The sequence below is a fragment of the Aptenodytes forsteri genome, unplaced genomic scaffold (genome assembly GCF_000699145.1).
Source record: "Aptenodytes forsteri isolate BGI_AS27 unplaced genomic scaffold, ASM69914v1 Scaffold23, whole genome shotgun sequence".
Lineage (NCBI taxonomy): Eukaryota > Metazoa > Chordata > Aves > Sphenisciformes > Spheniscidae > Aptenodytes > Aptenodytes forsteri.
Window position 1 is genome coordinate 2,622,870 of NW_008796043.1, and position 11,820 is coordinate 2,634,689.

The 11,820-nt window shown below is 37.6% G+C and overlaps 1 protein-coding gene across 1 annotated transcript in view; it reads left to right on the forward strand.

The window, feature by feature from the left end:
• Nucleotides 1-9,034, forward strand: part of TRAPPC8 (trafficking protein particle complex 8) — a 51,593-nt gene extending 42,559 nt beyond the window's left edge. The window contains exons 27-30 of the mRNA XM_019473763.1: nucleotides 2,143-2,190; nucleotides 4,084-4,229; nucleotides 5,789-5,878; nucleotides 7,986-9,034. Of these exons, the coding sequence (XP_019329308.1) occupies nucleotides 2,143-2,190; nucleotides 4,084-4,229; nucleotides 5,789-5,878; nucleotides 7,986-8,220 (519 nt within the window). The 3' untranslated portion in view covers nucleotides 8,221-9,034. The remainder of the gene's footprint in view (nucleotides 1-2,142; nucleotides 2,191-4,083; nucleotides 4,230-5,788; nucleotides 5,879-7,985) is intronic.
• The last annotated feature ends 2,786 nt before the right edge of the window (nucleotides 9,035-11,820 follow it).

The following is an 11,820-nucleotide window of genomic DNA, read 5'->3' on the forward strand; positions in this document are numbered from 1 at the left end:
TGTCATGAATGAAATACTCCAAAAATTATATCTGCTGCTTTACCCATTGATGGACTGCAGAGCTGATGAGAATATTTGTGTTTTCAAATGCATTATTACTGGTGTCTTAATAAAATATTGTTCCTGGAGTTGTCATTTCTATACTTAGGAGCTTGAGTCACATGGTGACGGAAACCAACTTAAAACTGAGGTTTTAAAATGGGAGTTCTCTAATCTAAAATGGGAAAGGAAGAAAGACATGTCACTTAGGATCTCTCTGTTGCTTTCATGTATTCTGCTTTTACTTATGGTTAGCATTGTTCAAGAGTTTCCTGTTTAGATTTTCTTCTGTGCTCTGCATATTGGTCCCTCATACTTGACTGAGCATGTTAATAATCCTTTTGGCTATGTGTAACTTGTGATTTATGGGGCAAATATGCTGAATTTCCATACAACTTGGAAATCAAATTATGGTGTTTAACTTTTTCTGGTGTGTTTAAGAGCAGTCATTGAGAAGATTGTTTCTGAAATTGAAAACTTTAGGTTGTCTAATATTACATAGAAAAATCCTTTAAAATGACTGCATGTGAAGATACCATCACTTCCATCCATCTGATGGAAAGGAAGAACTTTCAATTTGAAAGTGCATTCTAAGAGATTAAGGAATGTATTATGGGCAGACCTGTCTATTGCATCTATCAGATGCATCAGCATCAGCAAAAGATGCTTTGAATGGTGTAAATGTTGACTCTTCCAACTCTTAGCTTAGTACAGCTGCAGGAGATATCTAAAACCAGTGTGAATGACTAATATGCAATTTCCGAAGTATAAGTAGGAATAATATATAACTTTGTTTCAAAGTAGCAAAATGTCAGACTCCAAAGGTCCTGGCTTTTTTGTAACTACTGAATAGTTATTATAGGTGCATATTCTTGAAGGGAGGGTACAGGTGCCCATTATTCTACTTGGAACAGCAAGCTTGTGTCTAGTTTTAAGTATATTTGTTTGAAGCTGGTCTTTGTAGATGGCTTTGGGCAGCAAAAAGCTTTCTAAAAATAGAAACAACTTTCCTAGCCCCAATTGCATAGTTTGTAGCTCTTGGAAGGTAACTGTGGGGAGCAGTGTGGTTCTGGTGCTACTGCCTGTTGCGTGTTTCTAGTCAAAAACCAAAAAGCTTAAAAATGCAGCTATAATATTTAAAACAATAACAAAAAACATTCCCTCCTCGTACAGTTCTTCCAAACTCTTCTTATGAAGTCTCTTCTAGTCAAGCTTATCTCTACCTCTACCAGTATGTATGGATGAGACCTTCAAATTACACCTTAACCATTTTTTAAAGGGAGCATCTTAACCATTGTTGTGGCCTTCTTGTATGCAATATACGGTGCTTGCTGTCTACTGGAGCCTGTGGCATTTCTAGAAGCTTTGCAAGGAACCATAATGGGTCAACAAGCAGACTTTAGGTGTCAGAACTCTTGGTTTTGCCTTTAAAAAGGCAATACTCCATTTGGGCTGGTATTCCAGGATTTCAGCAACAAAATGCCACCTGTTTAATTCTTAGAAACAAAGTAAAATAAATCCAAGTGTAAGTAACCAAAAGTCTTGAGGCTGTTATCTGCTTGGTGCATATTCCTGAAGGGAGGGTACAGGTGCCCAAGCAGATATGGGCGTCTTTTTGTAGCCTCGATCCAATTTCCTGAGCTCCAGAGTAGGGCAGGAATTTAATGCATCCTTAAACTTAGCATTTCTTATTAGCTGTCTCTAGGTAGCTCCCTGATGTGTATGCACATCTTCTTGGTTACCATTTGGAAGTGCTTAATTCTCTCCTGAAGCATTAGGTAAGAGAATCATGTACTAAATGTCATGTCTTAGCCTTTGTTCTAGGTACACAATTACAAAAAAAACTAGAGTTTGAGCAACTGAACTTGGAGACAGACATCTTTTCTGAATCTGACACCCAGAGGCTGGCTGGACTTAAGGTTTAGCTCTGTGATGGTAAATGGTTAATCTTACTGCTTTCCAGTCCTTCAGTAGAGGTGTAATTAGAACTAAAGGTTTGAAATGTTAACGGCACTCTGCACTTTCACCAGTAAATGTTCCTGCTGCATTTCATGTTGTTCTTGTCTGTTTGTAGAGATAAACCTTCATATTTGTCTTTTGTAGGGTTTTAAAAAAATACTCGGGAATTCTGATTGGGAGGACTTGGAACAGGTAATTGACTCTAGGGCAAACTACAGTGTGTAGGATATTGATATGTGGTTGAAGAGGGCATTGAATAATTGGTTGGACCGTAATTTGAGGGGAAAGATGAATTTAAATGAAAATCTATAATCTCATCTCTGGAGGCCAGTGTGTTTCATGCTGTCAATTTTCATCAAGTTAGATACCCATCGGGTAGGGAGGAAATACCAGATTAATTCGTCGCTTAAAATATTTCATTGTTACTGTGAAATCTCTCTCTTTTTTTTTTTCCTCAAATTACTTAACAAAAACCAAACCAACAAACCCCTACTCTTCCTTTCAAGGGGAAAGAATTGCAAGCTTGATAAAACATGTGATGTCTTCCTGGTGTTACCAGCACAGGCAAACAGTGACTGAGATGTTCATACATACTGCAGAATGCCCAGTGTGTCTGTTATTTTGAGTCAGGTTTTGTTGCCTATAGTATTTCTTTTCAACTTAGAAGGTACAATCCATCACCCTTAAACAACAAGTATTACTTTGTTATAGTGTACTGACTTATTGGTGGCTTTTTAAAATCTTCTTGGTCACTTGCTTTTAGTAGTTAGTCACACTTACTGCTGCAAATTCTTTTTTTTTTTTTCTTCTAAAGGTGGACTTTTTGCAGAATAGATTCATAAGGGAGTAATGAAAGGCAGCCCCTTCCCAAATGAATCCTGTTTGCAAAACAGATTAGATGATGTTGGACAGAGTTACAGTAGTGCTGTAATGCTGGACCGAATGAAGCCTGATTGCCTCCATTTGGTGTGCATCTTTCTGTATCATCTGATTTATTCTGCTTCAGAGATTGATTCTGCCCACAGGGTTAGGATGAATCCCAAGTAGCGTGTCAGTGTTTGACTTGGGCTTTCAGCTGCGGCGAAGGTAACTTTCATATCTGCAAAAGCTTGCTATACAATTCTTAAGATACTCTGCGTTATTAAATCCTTCTGTCATTGTTAGCATGCTCCTATAAACTTCTGTTTGCTTTATTTTGGATCTGTTTTGGGAAACTTGGCTATTGGCTTTCCTGTTGTGAACTTCCCAGGGCAGGTGATAGATTTTTGCAGAATAGATTCATAAGGGAGTAATGAAAGGCAGCCCCTTCCCAAATGAATCCTGTTTGCAAAACAGATTAGATGATGTTGGACAGAGTTACAGTAGTGCTGTAATGCTGGACCGAATGAAGCCTGATTGCCTCATTTGGTGTTGCATCTTTCTGTATCATCTGATTTATTCTGCTTCAGAGATTGATTCTGCCCACAGGGTTAGGATGAATCCCAAGTAGCGTGTCAGTGTTTGACTTGGGCTTTCAGCTGCGGCGAAGGTAACTTTCATATCTGCAAAAGCTTGCTATACAATTCTTAAGATACTCTGCGTTATTAAATCCTTCTGTCATTGTTAGCATGTTCCTATAAACTTGTGTTTGCTTTACTTTGGATCTGTTTTGGGAAACTTGGCTATTGGCTTTCCTGTTGTGAACTTCCCAGGGCAGGTGATAGATTTTTTTTTTTTTTTTAGGTACAGCTGCTGAATAGGGAACTGTGTAAATGCTGTCCCTTTTTCTTAGAAACAAAACAAAACCACTAACAAACCACTGCAACAATAGCATGCTTTTGTGAAACTTGCACAGATAGTGTTTTCACAAGCAGCTGTGAAATCTGTCTCAGAAGATGGTAACATAAATATCTCAGTTCCTCCTCTAGCACACTTAAATACAAAACACATTGGAAAAAACTGTAAGCTTCATGATGCTGTAGACTTATTTCCCTGGAGTGACATAGTTCATAATGGAAAATTGTAGCTTCTGTGACTGGATTTCTTGTTGTGCTGCACAGTAGCTTATGTCAATGTTTTAAATGTCATTCTGAATTTGTGTTTCAGGAATTACCGGAAATGATTCTCTTAAAGTTTTTTCGACCAGAAAACACACCAGTACCTGCAAGACCAACACCAGAGCAGCTTTCTAATCTTATCAAGACAAGTCTTCATTATCCAGAGTCTTTCAATCATTCTTTTCATCAAAAAAGGTTCATGCAATGTTTTCTTCAGAAACTTTTGAAGTAACGTTAACTTGACATAAATCCTGTTGAGATGCTGTGTGGGTTATGATACAAAAGATAGAAGTCTGGTATGCAAGGGTGAAATCTTGCTCAAGTCTTAAACTCACTGCTTCAGAATTGTATAGGTAAAATGAAAATTTGATGTAGAAAAACAGGCTGTAATACCACAGTTCACAGTTTTACTGTTAACTAATGTTATCAAACTTACTGAAAGAAAAATAAATGCTCTGCTGCCTTTGTGTTTATTTTTGGTGTCAGAGTAAACAGTGTGACTACTTTGAGGAGCTAGACAGAAAGTAAGTGGTACTTTTTAAAGTCAAAAGAACTGCCATGTCTACAGCATCTGACTTGCCAAGATTAGCTGTGCGTGGTTCTGATTTATGTCAGAAGGAGAGGTGGTAACAGTTTAGATCACTGGGGCTTGTCTCCTGGAAGAATATCAGAATTAACCTCTGTCAAAAAGCAGACTGCTAGAGTGAATTAGTTGGAGCCTGTAAAATCATGAGTCTTTCAAAATTAAAATGATCTGAACAAAGCCCTCTGGATTCACTTCTAGGTATGAAATGAATTGTACTTGAAACCTAAAGATACCTATTTAGGTTTGAGTTGTTTTATCTGAGAACTCTACTGTGTTACACTTTTTTTTCCTAACATTTCAGTTAATGTAAGTAAGTTGCCAAAAGAAAGGGATTTCTTTCTTTATAAAATCTAACATTCAAACATTTTATAAGATTTTTAATGATAGTTGCAAAGCATGCATTATTCCAGTAACAAATTCATATCTTTTTCGTTATAGTTCCTAATTGTTCTTTTCTTGTTAGTCAAGTTTAGGATATTTAAACTGTTAAGCAATGGCAAAGAATTCCAGTGACACAAATCACTTGTTGCATACATAGAGCTGTTTCAGCTGCAGTAGTTTGTGTACCTGCCTGTGAATATCAGTCTTTCTTGCTGCAGCATTATTTATTGAAAACAATCATACTAATTGTGAACAAGCAGAATAGCAACTAACTGTATTAGTTTTATTCAGGGTAAAGGCTTAAATTAACACCAAATGTGTATGTGCTGTCTGTTCTGTTCAGGCACTGTTCTGGCTAAACCTTTAGGTCAGATACCAGCAATCCCTCTACAGGAGACAGTGCAGAAGAAAAGTATCTAGACAAAACGTGCTAAACAGTGGTTCAGAGTAGCATAGTGGACCACGCTATCCCATTCTGAACTGTCTCTTGTCATAACAGTAGATTTCCTGTAAACTGAGGTATTACTTACGCTTTTGCTAGTCTTTCTCAGCTGGATGAAGGAAGGTGGTAACTTCATTTGGCTCAATTGAGCCAATGCTGTTTACCTCAATTAATAGCCTTTATTATAGGAAACTCTAGTCAATGTAAGTGATTATATTGCTATGTACGCTGTCTGACTGTTGCATAATAGAGAACTACATGTTAATTTTATATTACTTGAAATTTATTTTAACTATTAAAGTGTATAATTAAGACCATGCAGAGTAAGACTTTTTTCCTTTGCAGCCTCTGTCTGGTACCTGTCACTCTCCTACTTTCCAATTGTTCCCAGGCTGTTGTAGATGTAATGATTGATTTGCGGCATAAAACAACAAGGTAATGTGTGAGTGTTAATAAAACAATATTTTCTGAGAATGCTTCCTAGTTTTGGGGAATCTTGTAATGTTTTAACTGTATTGAATATCTAGAACAGGATTTTTTCAACAGTGACTTCTTTGAAAGAATGTACAGTCAAATGGGAGTCTTCAGTCAGTGCTCAATTTTACTTTGCTTCTGACTATTGCTAAGACAGGACCTCCCATTGTGACTCTCGAATAGTTAAACTCTGCAGATCTTTTCTAGGAAAGTGGAAATGCTTTTGAACTAGTGAAATATGAGCTTCAGCAACCTTACTTTATTAAACATATGTTGTTGGGTTTTCATTTTTAAAGTATCAAGTAATTTGTAGAAAACTTTTGAATTTTAAACAAGTACTTCTTTCTGCAATGTGACTTAGTATAAAATGTCATTGAACCTTAGGTATTTTTAAGACTTCCCCAGGTTTATCAGCTGATTCTTATGACTGGCATTTTGCTTAGAACTGTAATATTATGTGCGAAAATATTAGCACTGAGGAAACGTTTTGTGAATTGTCTCTAAAAGATTTTCTAAGGATTCTCTGTGGGAGAGAGAATTCAGTACCATGTTATAGCATTGTTAATTCTTCCACTTTTGTTAAAACAAGGCAATTTAACTCCTAATTCAGGTGACACCACCTCTCCCCTGCCTCCTCCCCCCCCCACCATAGAGATAATGCTACTTGGTTTGCTTACCACAAAATAGACTTTGTGGGATCCTTGACTGAATATTCTTGGCAGTGGGGGGAGGCAGGTTGTGAAGGACACTGAGGTAGGCTTAGTCATGGGGAACATTTGCTTATTGCCAACAGTGTGTCCAGGCAAGTAAGAAATTAAAAGCCCAGGGCCTAATACACAGGTTCAGAAATAGAGGATGGAAGGCTTAAGTCTGTTTTATTCATCAGTTAAAATTAGGAAGCTGTTCACTGATTTGTGTTTTCACAAGATGGTCATGTTTTGTGACAGTGTTGTAAGACAGGTCTTTGAAAGGATAGCATAGTCATGTGCCTTGAAACTTCCTAAAAACAAACAAAAAACCAAACATACCTCTCTCCCCCAAACCAATATATTAATGCAATGTCTGTAAAGCAGTGTATATCCATGTTGACTCTTTGTGACATGCACTCTGATTGAACTCTAGTTCACGGGACAGGCCCAAGAATGCCTTATGTAGGAACTCCAAAAACTGTGACAATTTGGATCTTGTTACCGTGTCTATTGTTAGTGTTATGTGTCGGTTATACAAAAAGCTGAGAATACACTGGCACTCATCATTATACATACATGTATAATTAATGTTCTGTATGTAGTGTACAGTATATTGGGAACCAAAGAAATGTTTTAAAAATTTGTAGTGATTCATCTGAGCCAAGGGGGAGAGCTGCTGTAGAGGAGTGTTAAGTGCGAGTCAAAGAACACTAAAAAGTACTTGTCAAGAAGTGAGGACCCAGAGTTAAATTGAGCTGATGGGTAGAAATAGGGATCCATAAAGATACCCAAGGGTACCTTAGGTACTCTGTCTCAGAGTGTGTGTATGTTTGTGGGGATGGGGTGTGTGTGGGGTGTGTATTTGCGGATGTAGATGCAGTAGGAAAGAGGACATATAGACATGACTTTTTTTTCCTGAAGCTGCAATTAGCATCTTGATAAAATGTTAAGCGCAGTTCTGTCTATACCTATGATTGCAACTAGCTTTGTCTTGCTAGAAAAACCTTAATCTTTTAAAGATAAGGGTGGGCAGTGTGTGTGGGGAAACAAAGCGTGATGCCTTTGGGAAAGGCAGTGACTTACGGGAAATTATTGTAGGCAGGCAGTCAAAAAGACTCAGCAACTTCCAGGTCATCAAAGATGACTGATGGTGGGCACTATTGCATCCAAAGACTGCCAGAATAGTAACTTAAGTTTCCAATTCCTGGCTCTTGAAATGAAGTTTTCAGAAAGCATAAACAAGCATCTCTTTGTAAGGGGCCAGTGACAGACACACAGTGCATTCTGAAATCTTGGGAAAACTTGAGGTTGAAGGAATCATGTAAACTGGTATGTATGCTTCAAATACAGAGAAATAACTTTGTTACCTTCTTTTTCAGCCCAGAAGCACTAGAAGTCCATGGATCTTTTACATGGCTTGGGCAAACACAGTACAAGCTTCAACTTAAAAGCCAGGAGGTCTATAGCTTGCAGCTGAAAGCTTGCTTTGTTCATACAGGTGTCTATAATCTTGGAACCCCCAGAGTATTTGCCAAGCTAGCGGACCAAGTTACTCTGTTTGAAACGAGTCAGCAGAACTCCATGCCTGCACTGATTATTATCAATAATATCTGACCACTTCCTAAAAAAAAAATCACACTAAAAGACAAAATAAATGGGATTCTTTTCTTATATTGCTGGTTGACATTTTGCTGCAGTTTTTGGAAATAGCACCTCAAACATCTAACTTGTTACTAAAGATTGTGTAGGAAAGAAAATAGCAAAATATTCAGACTACTTGTCAATTTGTTTCTCAATGCAACGCACGTTGGACTGAAAATACGTTTATCCTTTTATAATGTATTTCTTCTCTGGTAATTAAGTTGTTCATAACACAAAATATTCCTTAACTCCAAATCTGAACATATTTGTATGTCCTACGCCCTGTCAAAAATGCAGCTTGACTGCTGTTACAACTTCCAGCATGGTGTGTTTAATAATTGTGGCTGTATTAGGATATGGTTCAGGAAGAAACCCTCATTGGCTTTTTCCTGTCTGAAGCCATTAGTCATGATAAATCCCAACCTTACTGTGAAGTTCAATAAGGTGTCTGAAATCCGTTTCTGTTTCTCGTTTCTTTAGTTTAAAATTTTGTTTTGAGTTTTCATGTTTATGGAAACCGGTGACCTTTCAAGGTTTACACACAAGTCCCACCTAAGGTGTTTAAAAAATAATTTCTTCAAACAGTTTGAGTATTTTCTCATTCATCTCAACACAGAATGCACTATTTCATAACCATGAGATTGTGGTTTAAATTGTCACTTGCTTTATTATGTAACTATAACAATTGATCTGTTTTAAAAAAGTCTACTCAAGATTTTCAAGAAATGTATTATATTTATAACAAATGTACTGTAAATAAAATAAAACATACACCATATTCACTGTATGGACTTGTGGCCCTTTTTTTTTTCTTCCTTTTCATAAAGCTGTAGCAATCTATAGGGACTGATACTGTGTGTTCTGTACCGTCTTCATTCTGGCCCTCCTTGCTCAGGTGAAGTTCCTGTCCTGTTGCCACGTGTAGTGCTGGTGTACATTGAAACTTGTAGCGGCTGCTGTATTCGCCTTTTGAGTTCTTACCCAGTGTTCCCAGGTACAACCCTCAGAATTCAGCTGTCTGGGAAGTCTCAATTACTTGCTACATGCTGGGGATTTTTAATTTGAGTAATAGATGCTGAACGTAGGGAAGGCTGTGGGAAGCAATCAAGTGCAGCAAAACCAGGTAAGAGTTAGGAGTTACGGTTTATGATGGGTTAGCTGAGTACAGTGGAAATTGAGCACCTAAAGAAACCCAAGACTTCTGACAGTCTGCTGCAGCTTGTGGCTGAAGGCAGTTCCTTCACAGGACAGCACTGACTTACGAAACAGGACATCAGCCTTCAGATGCATATTTTTCTTTTTAGATGAGGTTTCCAATTTTTCTTCATGCAGTACGACTGTATGACTTCTCCAGGTCTTAAAGCTTCCTGAAAAGTCTTAGAACCCATTCACAGCACATGACCTTTTGTAGTCATACTTAATATGACTGTGGATCATGTTGATCTATCAACAGAATACTTGAGTATTATCTAACAATAAATATATTGCTTCTGGGGGTGAGGTTGTTTTTTCTTCTGCTGTTGGGCAGATTGGGAGACGACTTCTAAATGATTCTTGGCATTGTAGCCTTATGCTATATGGGGGTGAAGTTGTTTTTTCTTCTGCTGTTGGGCAGACTGGGAGACGACTTCTTCTAAATGATTCTTGGCATTGTAGCCTTATGCTATATGTCATCAGTCTTCTTTCCATCTTAGCAGCCTCTTCAATATGCAGTTTTGAGATGCCTTTCTATGTTTGTGTATCTAGACATGATTTTTTTTCTCTGTATACCAAGTATTCCCAAACACTTCTTGAAAATGCAAAGCTCAGCATTTATAAATAAGCCAGACTTTGGTTTTGCTGTAGACACAATATCATGTAGCTAAAAAAATCCATGCCAAACAAACCAAACTTGCTTTCTCTTCACACGTAAGTGAAATCTCCCCCTTATTCTCTTTCCTTATGTGGTGATTACAAAAATACTGAAGTTTTAACTTGTCATATTCTAAGACCATTTACTGAAAAGCAGTATCTGTGATTGTAACTTCTAAAGCTTAGCATACTGTTGCAGAAGACTGCTGTCATGCTGTGTCCAAGGAATGACTATTTGGTAAGCATTATAATGCTTTATTTCTGAATTGACACTGGTTGCTTCATGGTACGTTGCTGATTACGCACATTATGCTGCGTAAAGAGCATGGAGCTGTTCAAAATGTAGTCGTTGGCATGACAGAACAGAAGTTTACTATGTGATTGCTTAGGTGAGGAGCTACTGTGGAGGCAGAGCTACGCCTGGCTCATTAATGAATTCTCACATGGAAAACTGCGTGCCTATGCATGGACCCACAGAGACGATGAAAAACAGTTGTATTGAAATGAAAATTACCTGGTCTTGCTATTGAGCAAATAAGTATCTCTGCAAAGGCTGAAACTCTGCTACTTGCAGAACAATACTCCTTCAGAAGAATCCCATGAACCTGCTGTAAGGCACAAGACCATCCTAATGCATCTGTCACGGCAATGTTACAGCTCAGAGTAGATCAAAATACCACATCTTGCTTTAAAATAGCTAGAAAAAGCCCTCGAAAATTACTAGATCCGGGGGATCTTTGTTGTTTTCAGGAATCTAATGAATTTTCATTTTTTTTTCTTACTACTTCTGTAACATAAAACCGTGAAACTTGCCAAGCTGGGTTTTTTTGGTGAAAAGTAAAATGCTCCGTTTCATTCGTGGCATGGTGGGGAATTTGGGAATAATTTAGTCTTGTATTACATAAAACAGAAATAATTGCATACATTAGTAGACTTAAAAAGCCTAATTTTTTTTTTTTTAATTTGAGCTGTGTCACCAATGAACTTGAATTCGCCTCCTGAAATGACGTGAATTCTGCCATTGCTTTTGTACTTAAGGGCATGCACTACTCCATCCTGTGCTATGGGAATTCAGGTAGTTCTAGGCTTCTCTGCCAAAAATTGGTAAAATGCTGCATTGGCAAATTACTATTTTCTGCAATGCCAATCTGGAGTGACAGGGTTTTATAGTGTCTTCAGTAGGCTGTGAATGTGATATAGAAAGCATGCAACATTTATTAAGGCACAGTTTGAGAATGGAGACAACATAAATCCATGCAGCTGATGACTTTTGCAGTTTACATCACTTAAGTTTGAGAGTAAATTCAAATATTTGAATCCATTGTGTGTATGAATAAATGATATTCATAGTATGGCAGCTAATCTGTTTATTTACATGGTGTTATTCCACTGTCTGTAGTAATCCAGCCAGCCTGTTCTGTGTTTCTAACTCTCTCCTATAAAGCAGCGAAAATAATCTTCCTTGCTTAATTTTCATGTGCAAATTGAAGTAGGATGACGAATATTCCATGTGTGTGTAGTTTGCTTACAGAACTTGTATACATTCATTAGTACATGTGGCTTGGGGCAGTATGTAGTGGTGCTCTGCTTGTATGAACTGTCACATCTCCAAAGTACTTGTAATTAAAGCTGCTTAAGAATATTAGAGAAGAATGCTACCTGGAGGTAATAGAAGTGAATAGGTGGCTGAACGGTACAAAAATTCAGCTGACGTGCTTTCAG